Source organism: Amblyomma americanum, chromosome 10 (assembly GCF_052857255.1).
Source record: "Amblyomma americanum isolate KBUSLIRL-KWMA chromosome 10, ASM5285725v1, whole genome shotgun sequence".
NCBI classification, from domain to species: Eukaryota; Metazoa; Arthropoda; class Arachnida; order Ixodida; family Ixodidae; genus Amblyomma; species Amblyomma americanum.
This window is the reverse complement of record NC_135506.1, coordinates 85,107,557-85,134,613: the sequence shown is the minus strand read 5'-3', so window position 1 is coordinate 85,134,613 and position 27,057 is coordinate 85,107,557. Positions and strand designations below refer to the sequence as shown.

At 47.5% G+C, this 27,057-nt stretch overlaps 1 protein-coding gene across 1 annotated transcript; it reads left to right on the top strand.

Moving 5' to 3' along the window:
* The first annotated feature begins 212 nt into the window (after positions 1 to 212).
* On the top strand, positions 213 to 27,057 carry LOC144108503 (neprilysin-1-like). Its single transcript, XM_077641721.1, has 11 exons — positions 213 to 287; positions 388 to 612; positions 6,419 to 6,512; positions 6,618 to 6,670; positions 7,008 to 7,170; positions 15,722 to 15,820; positions 16,941 to 17,234; positions 18,094 to 18,291; positions 19,666 to 19,901; positions 22,442 to 22,585; positions 26,698 to 27,057. Exons 1-11 carry the CDS (start codon positions 213 to 215, stop codon positions 27,055 to 27,057), a joined length of 1,941 nt encoding a protein of 646 aa, XP_077497847.1.

Below are 27,057 nucleotides of genomic sequence, written 5' to 3'. Positions count from 1 at the left end.
CACAGCAACAACAACACACGGCTGCTGTTGCACCCCCTAAACTGCTTTTCCTAATTAGCTTGTGCAAAGCTATCACAGCTTTCGGTGTAAAAGATCGGTTATCTGTAGGAATCTGAAGATCCATTCATCGCCGGGATCCATAGTGCAATGATATCTGGCGAACAAGAACGCTTTAACCATTAGTATATATTGGCCTTGCGATTCAGGTAAAGATGGATGTGGGTCATGGAACATGCGCTCACAAAAATGAGCCTGCTTTCATCACGAAGTGCAAGAGCCCCTGGAAAGTAACCAAAACTGCGCTTTGCCGGTTCTCTGGACATGTTTCGGTGGCTTCTTTTTTCTCAACGGTTAAAGAATGCAGTCTTGGACTGTTCATTATTCAAGCTACTGAGGGTGCTGCTTGCGGTAACGTTTGGGGACTCCTCGCAGAATGACATACTGGAGCCGTGGATGACAGCGCTCAACCTTGCCCCAACAAAACTGACGGCTCCCGTGGCGCTGGACCCCGTGGAGACCATGGTGCGGCTGGCTCTCGACTTGGGCTTCCCCGCACTCTTTGACTTCAAGCTCTTGCACCGATCATTCATCGAAGGAAAACGGGCCATGGAGGTGGGTGCACGGTTCGCGCGTTCACTGCGGGCTGTGATGCGTGCTGCAAAACATTCTTCCTAACGAGCAAACATGTCCAACATTCTTCGACAAAAATTTTGATACCTAGAAAGTTGTACGGCATTGTTATGGGAATATTGAAGGCAATGGTACATTCAGAAGTACTTGTATTTGGGCGTGTTGGTTCATATCTTTTCAGGAGGACACAGGGGCGCAACAAAAACACACGGACATAGAAGTAGACAGGGACGAGCGCTCGTCCCTGTCTACTTCTATGTCCGTGTGTTTTTGTTGCGCCCCTGTGTCCTCCTGAAATGGTACATTCTTGTGATATGCAGCAAAATCTGTTTTTTTTAAGTGTTTCCATCAATCACATCGAACAGTTAAGACTCCCATATAAAACCAAAGGGGAGCGCTTTGGACGATAGCAATGAATTTAATAGAAAAAAATATACAACACTGTCGTTGGGTCGCCTGCGGATATATTGATTGTTATAGTGATATCTTATACTACATGAAAAGAATTGTGTTCGTATGGTTTCCCGCTCAAAAATGTTTTTTTTTCCAGAATTGATGGGTATGCGGAAACAAAAAGCAACAGATACGGGTAAAATTCAGGCTATTGTTACCAGGTCTGTCCTCAATGGTTTGCTGTGATATCCTTCGTCGCACGTCCTTGCCAAAATTCGAGCACTGAATGAACGCATAGAAAACCAAAGTGGGTTCAGTCCAGAGGAGACATGTTGATACGAATGTCTGCCAGAGTCCGAACGCACCAAGTGGTAGTAATGGGATAGTGTTACGTCTGCACCATAAATGACACTTCGAGTGATGGTGTCCCCTGCGAATGTGACCTGTGGTTATGGTAGTGAATTTTCTGCAAACATGGATGTCCTCGAGCCATTTCCGTTACACTTAAAACTCGAACTAACGAAACCCGATTTTAAGAAGTTCCCCATCTAACGAACAAATCTTGATTTCTCGGTAAGTACGCATAGATTTCAATGTTCTCACTAACCCGAAATAATGAAACAAACTGCCACTAAACATGATTTAAAGAACTTTTGCCGGGTACAAGTGAGTAAAAAAAAAAGAGGCGATTTCTCACTTATTTTGCCCACGATGTGTCGTAGCTTGTTTGCAGCGTGCCAGTAGCGTGCCATGGCGCAGCACTCACCACTGTGCTAATAAATTAAATTAAATTAATTAGGCGCCCTCCGTTTCCTCTCGACTCTCCGGAGCGACGCGTTAGAGCACACGGCCACAGAACAGCGAGGAGTGATACACCTCTCCTTATTTCTTTTTTTTTTTGCGGACTACTTCCATAAGCTTCCCAGCGTTCCATTTGATGTTCCAAAGGGGGCCAAGTAAAGACTCTGGTTTTATTTTTACGGGGCTCCAAGCTGCGCAGCTGCACGGAACAACGAACTCGGCAGTAGGCGGCGCTTCCCACCTTAGCTTCGAATGCGCTTTACCAGATGGCGCTTTCAGGCGCAAGTGATTAAGGCCGCCTTCGCGGATTTTTCATACGCGCAGGCGCGGGTTACCGGCAAATGCTCTGCCGCAATAGCTTTTGGTGCTGATACGTTGCGAATTCATTTTTGAAGGACGGAAAAATGCCTTACTCGATTTCATGAATTTCCAGATTTAACGAAATAATTATTCGCTACTCTTCACTTCGGTGAATGAAGTTTTAACTGTGTATCTACCGTAGTCATTCAGTCACCTATGCAGGCGAAAAAGTGCTCTCATCTACGGTGTTTGAGGTCTCTGAACGAGGATTCGCACTGCAGTCATCAACAATATGATCTGTCATTTAGAAGCTTTCATGGTGTTAACGGTAATTCGGGCTACGGTTATCTGAACGTTGGCCGTAATAAGACAGTTAACAGGGGAAGTCCATGCCTCCGTGTAATTATCGATCATGATTACGAGCAACAAAAGTACCTCGTGCAGGAGAAAAGCCCATTACATGGCTCTCCAAGCAGCACTGCTCTGCGCCAGCAGCGGCCACCCCGCTCCCACAAACTTCCAAATCTCATTGGCCGACCTTAGTCGCTAACGCATCCCTACAGTATTTTAACTTCTCATGGAGTCCAGTGCTTACGCTTATGATCATCGCAATTGTTTATTCGCATTACATACCCTGCCCACGCCCACTTCGTTTTCTTAAATTCTGCTAGAGCACTATTAGCATGAGGTTTGTCTCTCTAACTGGTCCTTAAGGTTGCTGTTATAGTTCAGTTGCAGTTAGGATGTTGTTTCATGACAAGAATTCGGTCTTCATAACATCACACTGACTGAGTTAGCGAGTGGCTAAGGCCTCCTCGTATTGGGCACATCTGTCTTCTTACATTAAGTAAGTGGCGTCCGCGTTTCGATAAAAGCCTTATCAAAACGCTAATTCGTACAAATATTTCAGTTCCGCAAAATTCTCGACGTTAAATGGGCGCTGGGGTCAGAGGGAAGTCGCTCAACTAGGATTGATTTCCGCATTCTATTAACAAAAGAAAATACCTTCTTTTAAAACAGCTTTTGAGAACTATAAAATGCCAAACGATGACCAGGCGAAATAACATCGCGAGATGTCGCTTGCTTAAGGCGAACAAGATAGACACGTTGTGCGTTGCGTGCGGAAAGGAGGAGGAAACGTCTGAACACTTGATAGTTTTCTGTAAAGGGCTTCACCCTGAAGTAGAAAGCAGCGGGGCTGATTTATCCAAGGCATTGGGGTTTAAGGACAGTGAAGGGCAAGTAGATTATAAGCGGGTAGAAATAACCAAGCGAAGCCTATCTGATTGGTGACTAAAATCAAGAGAGGAGCAAAATTTCATAAGGCATGGCTAGGTGGTTTGAGCCACCGCCCGATTTAAAAGGTTCAGCCGTATCCATCCATTACTTGACCGAAATTCTGCAAACCGCAAAGGTTGTTTTTTAATAGTACACCCCCGCAGTATGGTGCCCACAAAACATTACGTTCCAGTTTCTAGCAGTTAAGTCGCCAACACCACACAAAAATCAGCTCTTCATGCAATACCCGAGCAGAAAAAAAGGACGCCATTACAACACGCCGGAAGTGACGCTTGTTTAAGACTGAGTCCGGATAGGTCCGCTCGATGCAGCTCGGACAAAGCGCTGATAGAGGTAGGGCGTGCAGCATTTTCCTCACTACATACTGGTTATATGAAACAGCACATATGAAACCGCTTAACACACATTTTCAGTGGGATGAAACACCCAAGAATAAGTGATGATGATTACGGATATTTACGGCGCAAAGGCATCTATGGCCAAGAAGTGCCATGACACAAGGTATTTTTCGATTTCTCAAGGTGGGGTCAAAGACCCATTTCCCACGCATTTCACCCTAAATAAAGCCGAGCACAAGACCAGGGGAAATTTTGTACTCATTGTATCACCGGTGGGTACCCGGCGGCACTGGGGATCGAACCCCGCACCTCCCTCATGCGAGGTGGATGCTCAGGCAAAGGCGCCCTTGTGCTGTGCGCTGTCTGCGCACGTCAGAAGATCCCCAAGTGACCGAAATTATTCCGGAGCCCTCCACTATGGTACCTCTTTCTTCCTTTCTTCTTTCACTCCTTCCTTTACCCCTTCCCTTACGGCGCGATTCAGAGGTCCCCTGAGATATGTGAGACAATTACTGCACCATTTCCTTTCCCCCAAAAACCAATATTCAATTTTCAAACGTGTTTTGTCTGCTGTGGTAGACAAGAAAACTCCTCGCGCAACCTCAGCGAAGGGAATCGCGCCGCGATGCTAGAGAGCTTTGTTCGCCTCGTCGTATTCGACTGCAGCTTGTGCAATGTTCGGAGATTGTGAAGGAAGGAGGCATAGTCAATGTCACCCAAGTGGAAAAAGTGCTTGTATTATGAAGTCGGCAATTTTTCAGCGTCCACGCGTGCCAACAGCACATGTTCTTTGTGTAGTGCGTGCAACATGGTTTTTGTCTTGATAAAGAAAATGACCTGCCTTCTTCTTTCCCTTCTCATTTTTCTCCCCCGTTGAAAGCGATTCATGCCTGTGCATAGGAAATTGGAGCAGGTGCCGTGAAAGCGTGGCAAATCAATAAAGACAGCTGGATGTCAAAAAAGGGAGAGAACTAAGCGCAGTGTAAACCGGAAGAATATACCAGAAGCCACAATTGTGTTACAAAATAATTTTACATATTTCTCTTCGAGGACAATGGCATCAATACGGTGCCGATAGCGGGCTGGACCACCTTTCTGCGCCTCGCCCGCGCAAGCCAATGCGCGTTGAAACATGCATGTCGGAGGCCACATCAAACAACTATCAAATCTGCGTCGGCGATCAAAGGTCTATATCTCTCTCGATATCTTTATAAATTCCTCGAGTAATTACCAGGTGACGGAGAAAAATATGACATTGCGAGCTTCACATATCTCCGCAAAACTTTATTGCCGAACGAACATGAATACAGGCACACAAAAGACAGACACTCGAATTTTACTAAGAGCGCAAACTCGCAGTTTTCCGCACTGTGCTTTTAACGTAGGCGCTTCCGTTAAAAATAAAATTGGGAAATTGAAAATTGGTTTTTCGGGAAAGGAAATGGTTCAATATCTGTCTCAAATCTCGGCGGACACCTGAACCGCCTCACAGCACACAGCACACGGGCGCTCACAGCTCCTAGCACACTGACGCCTTTGCGTTTCGCCTCCATCGAAACGCGGCCGCCGCTGTCGGGATCGAACCCGGGTACTCCGGATCAGTAGCCGAGCGCTCCTACCCGCTGTTTGAGTTGCACCACCTGAAATTTCATTACGCCCTATAGCTGCGTCACAAGCCCCAGAAATTGGTATTGCTATTGAGCACTTCATAAGAAATAAGGAACAGAGGTCTTACTGCGGACAATCATTTGCTGAAGGCTGCGGGATTAGCGATGTTTGCCCAAGTGTTTTAGCCAGTGATGCAACAGCAGCGATGTGGGTTTGAGATGATCCAGTTACCGAGCTGTGAGAACGCAAACTTCTAATAAAGAACTTGTTTTATATATATATGAACCCTTTTCGTTCTACGGTTTATCGGGGTTGGACGTCCCAAAGAGGCTCATGCTATGAGGAGCGCCATATTGAAGGGCTCCAAAAATTTCGACCACCTGGGGTTTTTTAACGTGCGCTGAAATCGCAGAGTACACGGGCCTCTAAAATTTCGCCTCCATGGACATTCGACCGCCGCGGCTAGGATTGAGCCCACGTGTTTTTTTGTCTGATACGTGTCAATATAATCTCTGAAGGAGAATTTCGGAACTGAGGTTTGCTGAACTAACCGACCGGGCACTGCGCTTCACTCAAGTATTCCTAAAGAAATTGCTCTTCTTAAACCTCTGCCCAGAGGCAATGTCTGCTCTTGGCAGAGGAGGCCAATTTGGGACCTGCTAGAGAATTAAGTTCCTCCGACGTTACACCTGCATTTCCAGACTTTGTCAGTTGTAAGGAACATGGGGGGTTTCTTCTGGGCGAAGGTGTCTGCCTCGTTGTGCGCAGCCAATTTTCCAGAACTCTTGGAGGTGTGACGAACCCCGTCCCTATCCGTGGCAATCTGAACTACCCCGAGCTCTTAGAACCAAACTCGTCGACCTTCTTACTTTTGCAAAGGGCTGTAGATTCGCATTCATACCTACGCAAAGTTTTCCCTCTGTATGGCATGCCGGTGTCCTTGCAATCTGTCATTTTGTCACACTGCTGCGGGCAGCTTTGTGCCTTAAGGATATGTATTCACAGGATAAACACCAGCATTGCACCCTTATGCGCTCTTTGTGTCACAGCTCTCCGAGCAGAGGCGCATAATAAAGTTTACTCTCTCCATCCCTGCATCAAAGAAAACAGCTGCGGCGAGGGAGCGGCAGCAACACCGGCAGAGTAAGGAAAGTTACTTCTAATGTTTGACATTAATTTCCGCGTGTACCTGCTCGAGACGCTATCAAACCTAGCAAGAGGTTTTGCTGATCGCACTGCTGTATGCAGCATCGACTGAGGTGGCGGCTCTGCTGACACTCGCAAGAATTTCCAAGGACCTGGTGCGGCCATCCCACGATGCCTACAGTATCTTAACCAACCCTTGAAAGGCACATAGTTGTGTCAACTTAGCAATCCTCTCAAACACATAATAGTTTTGCTCTGTGGTCTTCTTTAACGCAACGCACATAAGTGAGCAGAGTGTCCTAAATTCTAAAAAGTAGAATTTCTTGAAAACATCGATAACACATGAAGCCAACCCGGTGGCAAGAATGAATAATTTTTGTTGGAGTTGAGTAAGATTACGATGGATCCACCCGATGTATAGCATGGAACAAGCAGCCACGATGTAAAATCATGATTGTTTCTTTCTACTTTTTCTCTTTAATCTTTGTGCAGCTCACGACTAGCTACATCTTCGAAGCGTGGCTCACGAAACGCGCCCGAGTGCTCCAGCGGGGGCAACGGAGACTTAAGAGCTGGTTCAGAAGCTGGTTTTTCATATTCCCCAGTTTTAGGAACGAGACCAATGCCACGCTGATGTATCTCTACGACGAAAAATGTAAGCGCCTACCTTTGTTTGTTTTCTTTTGACTTCCACGCCTTCAATATAAGGCTGTGCTCAGTAGCACTCCTCGATAGGATGTAATCGACCATTATCGTTGCGGCGAATGAAAAATCAAAGCATCCCCTGCTGCCTGCTCCGTAACGCTCTGTAGTGAACGAAAGGGGTCCAGATGCTGTTGAGGTGATAAAACTGTTGAGCCAGGCCCATGTTCAGGGATCAGCGGAATATAGTAACTGTTCAGCAAGAACAGGTGCCGCACCCTGCCGTTGTGCACAGAGTTATTGATTTACCGCTATTCTTTCTGCCTGCCTCTCACCTCTGGGCAACATTATTTTCCTTTTTTTTTTCTCTGCCCACACCAATATATTTCCCCTCGCCTCTTTCATTTCATTTCATTTCTCCAGTCTGCCTGCTATCGATTTATTTCCGTTGCCACAGCTCAGATGCTTCCAGTAGCGATGGCAGATGCCGGGGCTAGCAAAAATGTTTTCCTTCCTTTTTACTATTATTTTGAATAAACCCCTACTACTACTAATACTGTTTTCTTTTGCATATCCAGTTAGTGCTCTTTTCTTTTCCTTTAACCAATTTCAGTTATTTTCGCCAGACCTCTTTCCCGCGCCCGTCACCTTCGCTTCGGAGCAGGCTGCTTAGACAAGCCTCTATTCATCTATTCCTTTAAATTTTAGTTTCTTTGGCTTCTCCTATTTGCACGACGAAGCGATGTGTGACCTTTATATCAACACGACAGAGTGAGGGTCGAGTGGATTATTCAAGGAGATGAGTGGGCCTTAAAAGAGAGGGGAAAGAGTGACAGATCCTGCATTCTCTTCCTTGATGTCTGTACATTTTCGTTCAAAAAGTGGACTCAGGTCAACTTCCTTCGTGGTAATGTAAACACTCTTGTATTGGCCCCATTAGAGTCAGTCGCCCATGCATTTTTCTTTCCATTCTTCGTATACAGTCACTTTACACATACCTACATGAAATGCAAAAGACGCCCGAGTCCTTTTTAGGACGTGTTTCCCCTAGATGTCGAAAACTCCAGTTGGCGGAAATTTATCCACAACCCTGCGGTGCCTCTTTCTCAAATTTAGAGAGAGCGAGACAACCCTCATTTCCACCAGAAATAGTGGCGGTTCACACCTCGCGGAACGCACGCAGGCGACCGGAGGGTGTCCCCAACCGCGCACTAGGGACTAGATGACGAACTTTGCCACAGCCTCAGTCTGCAGATGGATTATGGAGAGTTGTAGCTTTAGATCGTGGCATCGCAGCGTGATCTCCCACTCTATTTTATCTCTGAATTTAACGTGCCCTGGGGAGTGTGTGCTCTCCCATATTATGTGCTCTAATGTGCCTACGGCACCGCAGAATTTTAGTTCAGCGTCTCTCTCGCCTGAGTCATGCTTCTGTATAAGGGAGACATACTGTTCGCAGCCTGCAAGAGCCGCCAAGTGCGTGCCTCTGAAGGGCCGAGTGCTCTGTCGGGGGAAGCGTAGACCCTCCTTCCGAGCTTGATATGTTCGTTTATTTGGTGGAATGAATGCAGGGTGTCTTTTTAATCGCTAACGCCTGGAGGCGACGCGGCTCCCTGGAAGAGAGATGCTCGGGCGAGCCTGTGCGCTGCCTCGTTGCCGGCCAATTCTGCGTGAGCTGGTGCCCAAATCAGGGAGCTCCCCCCTGTCGAGCGTTAGTTTCTCTAAGATCTCTCGCTTCTAGCGACATTCTACCTCTACTGTAGTTCCTGACGGCTGCCTTACTATCGCTAACTACGTATCTGGCCTTGGTACTGGTGCAGGCAAGCGCTATCCCTACTTCTCCCGCGGATGTGGCGTCCTCGCAGGTGCCCGTTTCAAGGACCGCGGCTTCGCCGAGTTCATCGACGGCGGCGGATGCGGAGTTACCGGGTCTTTCTAGTGGCGTCTGTGCACGCTACTATTTCGGGAGGAGGGGGTGGGGGGCGGGGCTACCCAATTTTGTCGCCAAAAACTTAGCTCTGTGCTTTCTCCTCTCCTCGTCGCGCTGAGGGTGCATGTTCCTCGGGATAAGCGTAACAGTGAGGAACTTTCAAAGTTCTGCCCGGACGCCCACTTTTTCTTCTTTCGCACATCTATCGATATGCAGACCCACCCATTCGAGGATCTGCCTTCTTGCCTTGGTTTGGCTGAGTCTTTCCAGCTGGGAGGTTCGTGTCACCCCTCAGAAAGTTCTACCCAAGTGTTGCTTACCCCCATTTTGCGGAGTAGCTCCCTGGAGGTGGATATTGAGAACCCGAGAAAATGCATAAAGCATTTTCTTATGAGGGTGTCCAGTTTGTCCCTCTCCACCTTCTTTATGTCCAAGAATGGGGTAGCGTAGCAGATTCTGCTCAGAATAAAGGCGTTGACTAGCCTTAGCAGGCTGCCCTCTTTAAATCATTTCCCTCTGAACGATATTCGTCTAAATATGCCCACCACCTTGTCGGCGTGCGACTCTAGTTTCGCGATCGTGGTGTGGTTGCTGCTTGTTCTTTCAATTATCATGCCCAAGATTCTAATCTCTTTAACCTGTGGAACCTCCGCGCAGTCCACCACCACTTTAATGTCCCTCAGGGGAGCACTCTTCCTAGCGCGCGGTGTGACCACCAGCAATTCTGATTTCTGTGGCGAGCAGCGGAGTCCCTTGCTTCTAGCGTGAGCGGCAATGATGTCTGCCTCGGTCTGCAGCTTCCTCCCTATTTCGGCATCGCTGCCTTCCTTGATCCACACATTTACGTCGTCGGTGTATACGCTGACGTTTAATTCCTTTATCAGACTTAACTGCGGGGCAAGTCCCTCTTTACTAAGTTGAAAAGAAACGGGGACACCACGGCTCCCTGTGGGGTGCCTCTGTTGCCCAGCCCGATTCTCTCCGACTCTAAGCACTGCAATTCTATGCTTGCCGTCCTGTCGGATACGAAGGCTTTTACGTAGTCGAATGTTTTTTTACCTACGTTGATGACCGAGAGGCCATCGAGGATGGCCGCTTGACTCACGTTGTCAAAAGCCTTGGTAAGATCTATTCCGACGATGGCTTTGGAGGCTCGGGCATTCCTCTGATCAATGATGTCGTGTTTTAGCCTCAACATTGTATCTTGAGTGCTTAGCCTTGGTCTGAACTCTACCATCTCGTGAGGCCAGATACTGTTGTCTTCCGCGTATTTAGTGAGGCGGGTCTAGATAACTTTTTCATTAGTTTTTCTACGCACGACGTAAGCGAGATCGGTCTAAGGTGCTCTATACTCGGTGGTTTCCCGGCTTGGGGATCAGGATGATGTTGGCGTGTTTCCACTCCTTTGGTATCTCACCCTTCTCCCATGCCTGATTCAGGTACGCGGTATGTTCCCTTATGTACTCGTCGTCCAAGTTTCTTAGCATACCGTTAGTCGCCCCGTCCGAGCCCGGAGCCGAACTTCTCTCTAGGTTGGAGAGCTCTGCCCTCACCTCTGCCTCGAAGATGGGCGCGTCCAGATCCGGGTTTTCCTTTTTTTTGTACTCTCGGTTGGCGCTACATCCGGGAGGCCCGATGTGTATATCCCTTAATTTGCCAATCAGTTGGTCTTTTGTGCCTTCGATTTTGTATCGGGCCTTGGTCTGTTCTGTTAGACCCCGTTTCCGTCTTTGCTGGATCTATGAGGTGCCTGAGAAGGTTCCAGGTTTTGGACATCCCCAGGCCCTTCTCCATCTCCTCGCCCTTTAGGTCCCATCATTGCTCCTCGAGTTTGAACGCGTAAGACACGGTTTCCTTATTGTGTCTGGCGATCGTCCTCGTGAGTTTCCGATTCCATTTTTGGTTTTTGAGTCTTGCCTCTAGTTTAACTTTGGTTTTCAACATGTTGCGAAGCTTGTTATCAATCTTAGGCGGGACGGCCGGACCCGTCACGTCTTCCGAAGCTTCCTGCACGTGTCCCACCTACGACGCGGCCCAAGCCGAGATGTCGCTGATGCCTGTTGATTCGCGGTCCGCTCTAATCGCCCGAAATTTGTCCCAGTCCGTGGTCTTTTCCGAGCGCAAGGGCTTTTCTACGACTCCCATCCTCCTATCTAGTCTGACCTCGATGATGAAGTGGTCACTATCCAGGACTTCACCCGTGTGATGCCAGATGGTTCGGCCCACTCTGTGGCATAGGGTGAGGTCTGGAGAGGTGTCTAGGCTCACGCTGTTACCCAGACGCGTTGGTAGACCGGGGTCGTTTAGTAGGGACAAGCCGAGGGTTTTAATGTCTAACAAGAGGGATCTGCCCTTCCCGTCTTGATATTTGTAGCCTCATTCCTGGTACGCGGCGTTAAAATCTTCTACTATAACGAGGAGGTTGGCCCCCGCTATGTTGAGCGCGCTCCTGAAGGCGGAGAGGAACCTGGCTTTGCTCTGCTGCGGCGTACTGTATACGTTAAAGAAAAAATCCTACCTTTGTTTCGTCTTCCCGTGAGAATCTCGATCAGTTGAGCTTCAATTTTGCCGAAGTTCACCTCGTGCTTGAAGGCCGCCACGTTACTTTTGATTAGGATGGCAATGTCTGCCCTTTCGTTGCTAAAGCTCTGGTATCCCGATAGTTAAACCAGTTGTTTGCCCGTTTCATGTAGCGCGATGGCTAACGGGGGCACCACTTGGTGCCATATGTATTGCTGTAGCAGCGCTCGCTTGCTCTTGAACCCTCTACGGTTCCAATGCCAGATACGCGATTGGTTACACGCCATTTTGTGGTGGGGTTACCATGCACTTGATCTGATTGCTAATCTTCTCTATCTCTTGACACATGCATTCTATGGTGGCCCATAATCTCTTCATCGCTTCCTTGTTTTTTTCTTTTCTCCTCTTGTTCTTCTTCCCTCCACTTTTCGAGGGTTTGCCTGAAATATTTCATCGTTAGCTGCTTTTGCGAGAGATTCTCTCCTTATTTACGCTTGGCCGAAAGTGGTGCCGTAGTGGAGGGCTCCAGAATAATTTCGACCACTTAGGGACCTTTAACGTGCACTGACATTGCACAGCGCATGGCCGCTTTTGCGTTTCGCCTGCATCAAAACGCTGTCGCCGTGGTCGGGTTCGAACCATGGTACTCCGGATCAGTAGCCGAGCGCCCTAGCCATCACCCCAGCCAAAATCTAATATTCGACGCCAGGCGACATAATGCATTACGACGTTGTTCCATAACGCCGAAGTGCTAATTGATGCTGTGGGTACCGTATACATATGCTCCAAAAGGCGGGTTCCCAGAGCACCGCTTGGTGATACTACTACCATACTTTGAAGTTGCCGTTCTACGGTACGCCAAGGGCTTTTTCAATTTCCGAGGTTCCTCATCAGCAGATACTCCTCCGTTTTTACAATCGAGCGCGCCCCAATCGAAATGCGCTATTAAAACGCACCTAGAGTGTACCAGAAGCTTGGAAGAACACTAACATAATTTTAATTCATAAGAAAGGAGATACCAATGACTTGAAAAATTACAGACGGATAAGCTAAAGCGTGTTTTTCCTACGCGGTATTTCCCAACGTAATCGCTTGTAGAGTCAGGAAAACCCTAGATATCAATCAACCAATTGATCAGGCAGGCTTTCTTAAAGTGTGCTCGATAATAGATCCTTTGCACGTTATCGTTCAAACAATAAATGCGAAGAATGTATTCAACCCCCTACATTTGGTCTTCACAGATTACTAGGAAGCAATCGCACGAATCGAAACTTCAGCGTTCATGCAGACACTACGGATTCAAGTTGTAGATTAGCCTTGTGTAAAAATACTGGACGTCGCGAAAAATACTTTTCGACGTCGCAGGATGGACGCAAAATGATCTGCCATATACCACAAGGAACACAGAATACTTAAATATCCCAAAATGCCCCACCAATATGGTACACAAATGCTCCAGAATACTTTACCAAGGCTTCTAAATGATTACATTAGACAAGGCACTGATCTTGTGAAATTAACCTTGTCTGAGTTTAAACAGCTATTTAAAAACTGATTGTCATCATGGATGTTTCTATTGTTTTTTGTGCATACATGTATGTACTTCGTATATTCTCTCTGTATAATATGTAAAATCTCTGTTTATATAATCCCTGTATAATCTCTGTATAATCTTTCCATGTATGAGAATCCTCACATACAAGTAGCATAAGTCTAATCTTTTTTGTTGATGTGTTTATACTTTCCGCTGCCACTGTATTTGGGGCCTAGCGAACCCTCAAGCCGTCGTAGAACGGCTTTTACCTTGGCCTCCTTTACAGTCCGGTGTATGAATAAAATATGAATGAATGAATATCTTTTACGAATGGACAGTTAGCATAGTGTTCCATAAATTCAGCAATAAAATTCCAATAAGGAACGGTGTCGGGCCTGTTTGCAGGAGGTATTGAGAGGCGTGCAATATGAACAGTTGTGAGTAAGAGTTAATGGAGCATACCTAAGTAATCTGCGATTCGCTGATGACATTACCTTCTTAAGTCACTCTGGATATGAACTTTAAAGCATGATCAGTGAGTTAGACAGGCAGAGCAGACCAGTGGGTCTAAAAGTTATTGTGCAGGAAACAAAAGTAACTTGTAACCGTCCCGGTAAGAAACAGCAGTTTGCGGTTGGTAACGAGGGGCTGGAAGTGGTAAGAGATTGTGTCTACAAAAGGCGGGTATTGAACGCAGATCCGAACCTCTAGAGCAAAATAACTTAAGAATAACAATGGTGTGGAGCGCTTTTTGCAGGTACTCTCAGATCACGAATGGAAGCTTGCCAAGATCCCTCAAGCTATATCCTACCCGTACCCACAAATCGAGAAGAAATGTGGAGGATAACGAAAATGTTTCAGCTTAAACTCGGCACCACGCAACGAGCTACGGAAATAAAAATGGTAGCTGTAACGTTATGAGACCGCAAGCAGGCAGAGTGGGTGAGGGAACAAACGCGGGTTAATGGCATCCTAGTCGAAATCAAGAAGAAATGGGCTTGGGCAGGGCATGTAATGCGAAGGCGAGATAACCGCTGGTCTGGGTAACGGAGTGGATTCGTAGAGAAGGCAAGCGTGGCAGGCGGCAGAAGGTTAAATGAGCAGTTGAGATTAAGAAGTTTGCGGAGATAGGGTGGGCGCAGCTGGCAAGGGACAGGGTTAATTGGAGAGATACGGGAGAGGTCTTTGCCCTGCAGTGGGCGCAGTCAGGCTTATGATGATGATGATGATGATGATGATGATGATTTTATTGACGCATCGCTATTTTATTAGCCGTTTTCTTGAGCCTTAGCTCTTTCCTCAGTTTCGCTCCATCATCGTCGGTGTCAGCTTTCGCCTTGAAAGCACACACTGTAACGAAGGCGATGAAGACTAAATGTTAGCCGCGCTTCAGCGCCATCGCTGCTATAGCCCTTGGACTAGCCTCGGCATGAGCTGAAGGCTCCCGCTGATGGTTGCCTCCCGAACTGCCTTAGATGCCCCATATATATATGGCCTCTTCACCTTCGGAAAACCTCTTCTTCAAATTTTATTTTTTCAATGACTTAGCTCTTTTAACTTTGGTCCTCTAGCAGCGTCGGTGTACACACTGTCCCCAGTACGGATCTTGGCATCGCGCTAAGACGATGCCCGCCAGGAACTGCACGGCGTGCTAAATTTTTGACGGGAGGGCCGGCGGCAATGGCTCGTTCGGTAAACTTTGCATTGAGCCAAGACCCTGATGCGGTCGGCTGCCGCATTGTATGCATAGCCGCGTTTGCATGAGTCCGACAGAATGCGTCTTGGGTGGGTTTTCTGAGAAAAAGAGCAGGTTCCAAGAAGGAAACACGTGACTCCTCTACTCTCTTTCTCGACATTTGAGCATTTTCCCTCAAGAAATGCGCTGAAGTCGACTTCTGTCGCATTCATGTAAAGGTGACTTACGATGAGAAAGCCGAAGGCACTGAGCGGAAGGGGCACGGCGCACAAGGCAACCCGCGTTGCAGTGCATGCTCTCGTTCATTGGAGGGGAGCCTGATTGTTTAGGCCGGAACACTATAAAATTCGTTGCTCTCACCACCCAGCGAACGCGCAAACATTCGCGACACATAATCGAAACCTACCTGTTGTGAGTCCTATTTTCTTCACAATTCAATTTAGTTTAGAGATAGCATACTATAAACTCTTTGCGCAGTTCAGAAAAGTTGCCTTTTGTGCCTTCTTCAGGCTGGAGCAAAATAGTTTGAAATGAATTTATCTTGCTCTGGGAGAGAACAGGTGTACCCTGTTATTTGCGCCGACAGGCAGTTCCGTACGCAGTTAACGATATCTAGCCACTTAGTTATTTCAAAAAGACAGTATTGAGTAGAGATAAAGCTCATCAACAAAAAGATTCCTTGAATATCCAAGACATGATCGTTCAGATCATGTCTAGTGAGTAACTGCATAAATGGTGCTGGTGGCCGACGTGAGAGTATCCTTATCAGCGGTCTCAAGCTATTCGCGTTCAAATGAGCTCAACTCAAGCTCTAACCATCTCCGAAGGCACCTGTGGTTTACGTGTTAAATAACCTCTGTGATCAAAACACGCCTTCTTCGCAGTGGTAACGACACTAAGAAGATACGTGAATAGCGCCACCCCGTTCATTACCGCACCCATAAAGGACATGGGCAACTACACTGCGCCTCACATAACATCAGGTGAGTGCTGGCTTCCCTGAGCGGTGATAACTTCTTTTTTTCCCAGACGGTCATTGCTGTTGGTCTGCAGAAGCTGAAGTAATGTGCAGTTGTAAGCAATATGAGGCGCATTAGAAGTAGGCGGTAGGATGGTTAGACAATATACCAAGAAGCTCTCTCAGGAAACGAAAGATCTTTAGAAACGCCAATGTAAGAAAGAATGTAACCCCGCCCATATAATATGAATGGCAGAGCTATTGAAGCTACTGAAGAAGCGCAAGTTAACCGATATAAGTAAGTTTAATGTGAAGAGAATGGGGTATGCTCTAAAAAACAGAGGTAGCCGAAAAGGAGTAAAGACAACTAGCCATAGAACTAGCCATGGACAAAAATCAGATGTGTGCGTAAAAAGACAAATAAAGCAATGTCATTAGTAATATATACAAGATAGTTAAAGTAACCTATGACTTCTACAATAATCTGTACAGTAGCCAATGTGAAGACGTTAATGAGAGAGGCAGTAGTGTGCAGCAATGGCACATACTGCCAGTAACGAAAGAGGAAATAAAAAAGCCGTTGGAGCAATCCAAAGGTTGAAAGCAGCTGTTGAGTATCAGGTAGCAGCAGATGTGTCGAAGGATGGTGAGAAAATTCTACTAGAAAAACTAGCGAACCTGTATAAGCAATGCCTTATGATCTCGAGTGTACCAGAAGCTTGGAAAAACGCTTACATTATCTTAATTCATAAGAAAGGAGACGTCCAGTAATTGAAAAATTACAAACCGATCTGTTTACTTTCCGTAAAAAAGCTTTTTACAAAGCTTTTGCATTCAAAGCACGTAAATAGTCTAAAGTGCCCTCCGTAATTTTTTTAAGTCGCCATTTCACGCACGCGCTCAGGAACGCTCGATGTACCAACCGACGGTTTTATATAAGTAGTGTCCTTGCTCGTGATGACATGAAAATAATAGCGCCATACCTTATCAGTCGTTAAGCGTCCTCTCACTTGGCTTTGCTACGAAGTGAACAGTGCGCATGCTAACGTTCGATTCTCGGCAGTACCACCAAGACAAACGCCACTACGTGGTGGCAATGGTGTGATGGAAGGGTGGTGGCTACACCGTACTTCTTCCTTTTGCAGCTCGGTGGATTGACTTACTCTCCAGATACACCAACGGAACGTATAATGCCGATACCAAGATCCGCTTCCAGAAGCAGTTGCTCCAAGCCCTGGGGGAGCTCCTAGGAGCCCCTGACTGGGGCCCACGCGGGCTGCGATCTGTTATGTCGTGGTTGTTTCTCGACTTCTTCCTTCCTTATACGTCGGGACAACAGCTAGTGTTCTTCTCCAGCAACCGGCCTCGTCCGCTCATTTGCTACGACCATGTTTCCGAGCTCATGGAGTTCGCCATCACCAGCCGTATCCTCCGATCTAGTGAGTCATCATGGTATTCAGTGACAGGTTTGTTCCGGCCTTATGGCGCGCTGGAAACTCTTTAGAAACGCATTCTAAAACTCAGATATTGATTCGATATGGGCAGGTGCAATATCGCTACAAAGCCAGCAAGAAAAGCTATGGTTGCGACACGGGCCGCATCTGAACATGATTGGGGATAGCTGTTGTTGCGCTCCACGGGGTTTTCCAATAGTGACAGTTTTCTTGTAGTGAGTTTTTATGCAGCTGTAGAGCGGCTTTGTGAAGCAGTTCTTCGGAAACTAGGGCCAGCAGCTAGGCAGTAACATGCTCTAAACCTTGGGCTGCTGAGTTGTCACAAGAAGGACATGGAGACACGAAATTCAACCTGTCTTGTTTCCTAGGCGCCGTGGATTGGGCTTATAGTCTCGTTCCTACGTCATAACCCATTGCCCACAGGGCTTTTGTTAGAACCCTTTACCTTTGAGCCATTTTATCCGGAAGCTCTTCGGCACCAAGATAGGGGTTTTTAAAATTGCAATTTTGTAAAGACAACGTTAAGGCAGAAATGAAGATGCGGGCACCGTACAGCAATACAGATGCGTTAGCAGGTTCATTACAATTGTCTGTCCTAAAAGCACCAGAAGATCCTTGCTACGACAGATTAATTAGTTGCTTTTCTAAATATTTCAGGGACTGCACTTCAGTCCCTGCCTCTACGAACCCTCATTAGCGCTGACGGAATGGCCCGTGCCGGATTTTTTCGCATTGTTTGAGAATTGGTCATTCTCGGGAACAGTTGTGGTCATTGATCTTTTGCAACAGACGCGCACTTGTTGGTAAACTACACCGACGTGGCGCCGTTGATGCATCTGCGCAGGAGTGAGCTCGAATGCCCTGAGACAATCGGCGGACATGTTCTCCAAGGTCCGCGCCGCCCTCAGGTTGACTTTGGGCGGCTCCACTTGGCTCACGGGCGCAGCGCGCAACGTGGCCTTGCAAAAGCTGGACAAGATGCGGGCCCACATTGGGGGCCCTGGCCAGACACTGGACGAAGCCTTCGCAAACCAGCACTATGGTTAGTGGTTCAGCCCAGCCGTCTCATCTGACCCCGTGCAGCGTCAACGGTATCAGTAGGAAGCTAATTAGTGCTACTATTTTCAACCGCCGTTTCCTTTTCCGATTCAAAATACTTTTTTTTTGCTTTTTATGAGCATATAAAGATGTCGAGAAACCCAATGCGCTATTTTCCCATCGCACAAAAACCGACCTTTATATTTTTGGGGGTACACACAAAACGTTGTAGCAATGGCCACAATATATCCAATTCTAACAGTGGAACATCAGGATTTGTCACCTGAACAGTCAAGGATCATTAAAGCATTTTCTGTTTCAACGATACGTGTGATGCTAGTAATTTAAGAAAGCATTATTACTCTTGTCAAGGTCTCTTTCCATTTATAAAGTGACGGACGTTCTGGCAAGCTTGTGGTTTTAAGAACGATTGCTTTCTCCATTCGATATTTTGCATTAAATAACGCATAATTTGCGTCATGTACAACCTGCTTGAGGCACAGATATCGCCGCAAGATATCACTCCTTTCCAGGAAAATTCGCTGCCTGGCGACGTATAGAATCGATTATACTTGTCTAGAGCGCTCGGGCGGTGTGCTACGGAGCAAATGAAGTGAAATTTTTTCGCAGTAGCTTTCCTAGCGGTGAGGCACTGGTTGCTGTGCAAGCTATAAACTTTGGGACACTAGGCTTTTTTAACTAAAAAATTTCTTATACACTAGTGTTCGTTTACGCTTCTCAGAGTGACATTAACATGAGTAGAAGCGCCGCTTCTTATCTTTCTTCTATTATCTACGCTACGATAAATTTTAGATCAGAATCACATTATATGTCTACTGTGCGCCACCAGGCAGAGCTAGCTGTGACTTTCAAAACAAACTTGCAATCTGTCTGAACAGCAAGTGATTCCGCACAAATACAGCTTCCAAAAAACTCGATCACAGCTTGATAATACGATTCCCCTCAATTCTAGTCGAGGAAGCTATCAACACCCACAAGCCTCGAGCGTCTGGATCGACCGGTATGCGAGCGTTTTTTTTTGTTCTTAAACTTTAGACATGAACACTTGTTTAGTTATTCATACGATACCGCTTTATTGGCACCAGATTCCTGTAATGGGAGGAGACATATCTACGGTGGCTTTAAGTGCTTCATGACGCTAAAGTTAAAACATGATGGTTGTCTAATGAGTCTCATATTTAAACCCAGCGTGAACACCTGTAAATTAAGCCTAATCAATTTCCGCACCCGATTCCAGTATGCGGAACATGTACTCACGTCCGCCTTTCCAGCATGTTTCAGCAGTTCACTTGCCTCTGCTTGTAGTCCAAGGTGGGTATGCGCTCCCAAGATTCTCAGGCTGCCACTCTGCACGCAGTCGGGTTCCCGGACGTAGCTCGGACCGGACGCTTCATCAGCGAGTGGTTCAAGTTCCGACAGGCAAGGGCTCGCCAAAAGTGGGCGGACCAAACGAATGCCTTCTTCAACATCAGCGAGACGAGCGCGTACTACGCGTACGACGGCAACATCGTGATCGTCCCAGCGGGCAGCGTACAGCCCGTTTTCTTCTACGCGGATGGAAGCTTGGCTCTGAACTACGGCAGCCTCGGAGATGTGAGTTCCGGGCCTGATTAATTTTTAAAAAAGCGGTCGCCGCTGGATAAACTTCTCCGAAGATAGCTGCGCTAATTCTTGATGAACAGGAATCGCCTTACAGGAGGCGCGCCATGTCTGAAAGGCAGCAGGGCTGTATTTGCACCAGGCTAAAAATTCTCCCATTCGCTCGGGATTTTTATGACGCCACACTGTAAACGACCAGAGTGGTGTCTCTAATAGCGTTCGCTTGACGTGCCTGTCGAGGCCCTGTTAGGTCTAGTGGGCTGGATGTGAGGAGGCTACAAGGACACGACTCACTCTCAAGATTGATGGACAAGTGACTATTTGCATACAAAGAGGGCACCCCTGCCCTACAGACCACAGGTTGGAGGTCCTTTAGCAGGTTTAGTGGTCTCTACAGTTCCCGCCTATCAATTGCCAAGTAAGCACTTATAGCTTCAGCATAAACCTGAAGTTTGTATCTTAATTCTGACACAGAATTCAGATGGCGCCGCGATACCGGAGCTTGCCCGCCTATACCATACACCTACCGCACACTAGTATATGCATAGAAATTCTGCTTTCCGCATTGAAAGCCCGCATAGAGCCTGGAAAGCCCGTCGAAGAGCATGCTATACAATGAGCTAAAATGTTAGTGGTAAGCACGCTGGGCTTGTCGTCAACGCAGGTTGGATTGATTGAGATACTGCGCTCCTGCCATTCGTTTCTCGAGTCTGGTTGGTGCTTACAGAGCCAACCCGCATCGCATTCCAGGTTCTAAGTTTTGTTGCTGCTCCCTCGAATCGTCCAACCCACCAAGCAGGTGCTGCACTACTGCCGCCGATCATAACAACGCAGCTCATGCGTACAAACAGAGGGTGTTAGGGTGCCTCGATAAAGGAAGCTGCATCGAAGCACCCTGGCGGCTGTGCGCACTGTTTCCTAGAGTGCATCGATGAGGGAACGCCGTATCGAGGTATCCTATACCTCATGACGACGCCTAGTGGTAGCCAGGGGACGCTATACATTAGCTGTCGCTAATTTTACCGATTTTCTCAGTATAAACAATTCGTGATTTTTATTACATATAGCTCATGACAAATTCTCCTTGACAAAGTTGTTGAATAGCGCCCTCTGAGATTGAAGCGTGCAGATTTAGCCGATTAAAAAAAAAGTTCCGACTATTACGTTACTCCATAATGCCAAATTATAGTGAGCTTGATTTCGCGATGTATATTGAAGCAGAGAAATTGGACGACGCTTAAGCTACGCTCAAGTAAAATGCGAAACATTGGCGCTTTGTCCGGAATCGCATCACTTAGGCAAGGCAGTGTGCCATTAATGTGCGCAACCTGACACGTAGGCATTTTTTGGGTAGCTACGTTCTACCGCATCCACCACTGCCGTTTTTCTCATGGTGGTTCCTGTGCACTTTCCAAGTCAATCAGTAAGCCCATTGCGCAACACTAGTGCAAACTGAGCGGGCACCAAGGGCGAAGGAAAACTCAGGAGAGGCCCTCGCCATCCGAGCTGCATGCCAGAAAGTGTGCCGGAAGTCACGCGCTTTCGCAAGGACTACTGGGAGTATTTGGCCACCGGCGCAGCCAATTGCAACGCTGGGCGATGCGGCGTCCTCTGCTGCAATGCCTGCTGCGCATGCGCAAGCGCGCCGAGATGGCGGCCCAGTAGGGGGGACGCATGGGGGAGCCGGCTTCATAATATGTGACGTAACCACCTCTCCTCTCTTTTTCCTTCCTCCATGGCGGACACCATCTCGTCTGTCCCCGCCGTGTCCTCCTCGTCAACATTCCTCCTTACGTGTTCTGCCTTTCTTTCTCCCCCGCCTCCTCCGACTTTTCATTCTCGCCCTCCCATCATTATCGCCCTACTTTCTTCCTTCACCGTGCTCTTCGCTTTGGCATAGCTCCGCCGGTTACGTCGACAACGACGACGACGCGACGAAGAGCTTCGCTTTAAAACTTTTACCATAGTCGGATACAACTCAAGAACACAGCGGCTTTTCCCGGTCAAAGGACCCCCTTCCAGCCAATGGCGGCTGCCAACTCCTGTGACCAGGCTCGATTGTGGCGCCGCTTCTTGCTTCGTCACACTAGCAGGGTCATGGGACCCGGCCGCCGCCATTGGCTGGGAGGGGGTCCTTTGATGGGGAAAAGCCGCTGCATTCTCCGCGGAGTCGTATCCGACTATAAAACCTTTTCAATCGCCGCCAGTACCGTGCCTTTTTTTCTCGATCGCTTCAAAAACGATGAACCCTTTTGTCTAATCTCTGGCTAAATCTGACAGCCGTCGTTACGAAGTTCTTACCTGGCGAACCGGCGAATCGACTACACAGATCGCAAATGTTTATGAAGGTCAGAAAACGGCTAAGTACCACTGATTTCGGAATGCAAATCTACGTGCACGTTTTATTTCAGCTAGTGAAGGACTTTTCAGGACTTTTCAGGACTTTTCATCTTTCACTTATGCATTAGTGCAAACTTTAAAGAATTGAAATGCATCCGGCGCTAAAATAATATTTGCGTCTGTCGTCACTGCAGGCCTTGGCCCACCGCATAATGAACGCCTTCGACGTCACTGGGATACAGTACGACGATAGCGGACAGCTCAACCAATGGATCACTGGGGCAGCCCAAGCCAGCTACGTCAACAGAACCAATTGCCTGCGCCAGTCACACACAAATGTGAGCGACATTGCGCTAGGCTCTCCTAGTACTCGTTACTGTGATGTAAAGTGCTGCAAGTCTTCTTAACAAAATGATGTACAGGCGTGGACAGAAGTAAACGGAGCGCGCCGCGCAAGAAAGAACTGCGCGTCAGCACCGCCTAGAGAAACAACACGTAAGCTCAAAATCGCCACGCGCATATGCAGGCCCCCTACCGGCGCAACCCTCTCCTTGCTCCGCTTGCCTCGCATTCGGCCGGCGTCAGGGTCGCGCTGATGATGATAGCGGTTGGATGGTTGCGCCCTCTGTAGGGAGTGGGCATTTCGGAACGCACAGACCATTCATTGCCTTCATGCCGCAAATCCCGCAGGGGCGACACCACTATTATGCCGTTTCATCTGAGACAGCTGTAAGCGCGTTTCCATCGCAAATAGCACGCGTCCTTCGAACTTTAGTTGCCTCTGGGATTCATTTCGGTCTCGCTATCAACCAAATATACTCAAAACACTCGATCCACCACCGCAGTTTCGGGTCCTTTTAATACAGTTACCGTTCATTCTCGGCTTGCTCCTACGAGGAACCGATGGAGCGGCAAAGCATGCGCCCTGTGTGTCTGTCCTGCAACACATTGCTCCTGCATTGGAGCCTGGCCTAGGAGGTCATCTTAAAATAAGACGAAGCCACTGCTTTTGGAGCTTCTTGCAGTGCGATCCAGCGTCGCAAGGATAGTAACTGCTTCCAAATGTGCTGGATGCAGCTGCTGAGTTGTCACGCCTATATTGTCCAACAGACCAATGTCTGTATGTATACCGGCAGGAGTGAAGTAATACAGTTCGCACAAAAAAGTTAGGATCGCTTTCCGGTGTCCGTCGTACCCATTATCTAATTAGTGGGCGCACACGGATATTTATATGCCGAATTTCGCACGCGGGCCTCGCAACACTGACGCACCGCTGCCGTGGCATTCACGTGGGTGAGACAGCGGGTGCTTGTAGTCATCCTAAGATCCGAAGGTGCATGCAAGGTAGGAACCATGAGCTCTGCTCTGCACATGACAGCGCGATACGCAGCGCACTGTCTCGGTGGCGATAACAGCATGTTCCAGTATAGGGACAGGGTTCTTCACGGGAGACAGGCAGGGTGCATGCACTAGTGCTGCGTCGGGGCCGGCGAATCATCAGTGATAACTCTAGAAAATTAACACAAAACTGCGGCAGTACGCCGAGTTTTTCTAGCGTGTTTGGTTGCGAGCGAGACGCCGAAGAGTCCCAGCGGCAGCAATTCCAGCTGTCTCACACGAAGCGGCTTCATGGTAGAGCCGCCCCTGCGCAATCTGCCTTATCAAGACAGCGGTCTGTGTATTCCGAAATGCTCGCTATCTACACAGAGAGCGACCATCCGATCATTATCATCATCAGCACGACATAGACGCCGGACGAATGCGAGGCAAGCGGAGCATTGAGAGGGTCGCGCCGGAAGGGGGCCTGCACATGCGCGTGGCGGTTTCGAGCTTTCGTCTGGTTCAGCTAGGTGGCGCTGACACGCAGTTCCTTATTGTGCGGCGCGCTCCGTTTACTTTTGTCCGCGCCTGTACAAATAAGCGTCAGTGTAGAAACAATGCATTCGTAACTGAACTTGGGTTGTTGGGAATTTCAGAAGTGCGAGGGCCGTACCTTATTGATTTGCAATTATGTATCTGTAGCACCGCATGATGCGCCGTACCGTTCGATGCTCCTGTCGTTAATAGTGGGGCTGTTCACCACCAGACGGAAGCACAAGTCGGAGGCATCCGTTTTGTGGCAATCAAGGTCAGGTGACCGTTTTTGTTTTAAATGAAACTTTTATATGTGATATGCAAATGTGTCGACACAAGTACAGGTAGTCAGTTTTGCAAGATACACTGTAGTTTTTTTTAGAAAAAAATAGTATATCGCATAAGGTGGAAAACTCGTTTTGGCGGTTTGACAAAATTGCTTGTTTTGGTTCCTGCAGAAAGAAAAATAATATTTTGCGGAACCTGAATATGTTTTCAGCAATCGTACGTAAGCGTTTTCGTTCGAAGCAGTGCAAAAACGTGTTTTACTCGTATAATTTCACAGCAAAAAAATCTGACACCTTCTTGACACATTCTTCCCTTACAAAAATTTTTTTAAACAGTCTATAGACTGTCCATGAAATCCTGTCTACAAAGTCTATAGCCTCTCTATCAACGAAGCCTAGAGAACAGGCCATAGGCAATACAAATCCAATAGGCAGTCTAAACACAATGTATAGATTTATGGTCATACAGTTTTAGTAGACTTTTGTCTTCAGATAGTCTATACACTATGAACAGACAAAAAGAAATATCTACATGAAGGCAATAAAGTCTATAAGAAGTCTATAGATTGTATATAGGCCATTTTTGTAAGGGAATTGCCTTGCTTAAAGGGCAGTTTTAGAACAATTATCGCACCAGAAGGAGTGAGAACCCGGGAGCTCAAATTTTTCTCAAGAATAATGTCTCCGTTTTACTATCCTCGGACAACATTTGCATTTCTATAGCAGTCGTATAATTTTTAATTATGCGTCGAAATCATCTGGAATTCGAAAAATTAAAAAAACACGTACTTTAACGGGAATTTAAAAAACAATATTGCCGATTTACTCAAAAATTTCCTGAAAGACCTTTAGTGCCTGCTGATTCTAGATTTAAAAAAAAGCCTCGCCTCTGTCCATGTGTTCCTCGCACAGTAAGCGTGATTCGCAGCGCAGCAAGCCGCCAACCAGTCGAACTGTGTAAGCTTACTGAATAATTCTCACTTGTGCAGGCTTGCAGGTTTACAGGTTTGTTTTATGTCCAACATTATCGGACAAAAATTTTGAACTTATAAAATGCTCTTATGGAAAAATATGGAAGGTAATGGCCCATTCTTCCGATGTGTAGGAAAATCTTCATTTTAAAGTGTTTCCATCGATCGCATCGAACAGTTAACACTGCCATAGAAAACCATAGGGGAACGCTTATGACGATAGCAAACACGTTAATAGAAAACAAAAATTCAAGAGTACCGTCGGGTGATCTGCGGACGTATCGATTGTCATAGTGATATCTTATATTATGTGAAAAATAGCGTTCATAAGCGGATTTCTTTTCAAAAATGCTTTCGTGGACAATTACTGGGTACGGTCATTATAAAGGTGCATGATGTGCATGCATTGTAATCACCGTGTGCCAGTCAGTCTTCCCCCCTTTTCTCTATTTCTCTCTCTGCCCACGGTAAGATTAGGATTGCAGAATGAACGGCTATGAATTCAAGTACCTGGGGAGCCCTGATAGCCAGATATTTTCGCTGATTGCAATTCAAGTTTCAGCTCCTGATGCATCACCCTTTTCTTAGGCAGCAAGTACGACAAATAACAATTTTGTTCTTGGCTTTCTTGTGCGGGGACTGCATTTCCGGAGCCTCAGACATGGGACACTGTTTTGCGCTGTCTTGAACCGCAATCGGAACCACTTATTTAATTTCAGTAGTGCCTTACTGTGGGTACCGACAACAACTTGAGGTGCGTAAACGAAACGTTCACACAGATTGCAATTATGCAAAATGCAATTATGACAAGTCAACCAGCGCATTCCAAGGTTCGCTGAGGTTTGCGTTCTCCGCTGCTGTATGCTCCGAGAGTAGCGCAAGCAAGGCCGCAATGTGGGCTAGTTGTTTGTACATTTGGTTTGAATAACGCGCTACACATTAACAAAACGACAACTGGAACGGAGGACACAGGACAAGCGCGCACTAACAACTAAAATTTATTCTGGTACAAGGGTACATAAATACATTTCACGAACATGCTGAAATAATCAATTCATTGCCAACGGCTGTGTCGCACGCTCCTTCGTTTCTTGATTAGATGCACCTCCTCACTTGATAACAACACCGAGGGTGTGCTTACGCACTCGTCTTCACCGACCTCCAATATCTCAAAGGCTTCTTTTATTTCCCTTTCTTTCTTTTCCTTTACCCGAGTGTAGCGCTTTATTCAAACCAAAAGAGTAGCGCACTACTGAAATCAATTATGAAGAACCAAACAGCCTCGCCTGCAGCTTTCCTAACCGAACAGCGTCCCATACGCCGTCTGTGTTGCTGCAGGCCGGTGGTTCGAGCCCCCCGGGCTCGAATCTCGACGACCGCGTGGATTCCGAGAACATGGGGGATCTGGTCGGCGCTGCGACGGCCTACCAGGTGGCCGTCGCCCAGGTGGGCAGCACCCGGGTGGCCCAGGCACGACAGGAGCTGCCAGGTCTCAACCTGACCGCGCAGCAGCTGTACTTCGTGGGCCGCTGCATGACGCTCTGCAAGCGCAACAACAGCAGCCCGACTGGGCGCTTCGCGAGTGCTCGGGCACGGTGCAACGTGCCCGCCATGAACATGGACGCCTTCTCGACTGCATTCCGCTGCCCTGCAGGGGCCCGCATGAACCCGGCGTCCAAGTGTTCCTTCTGGAGATGA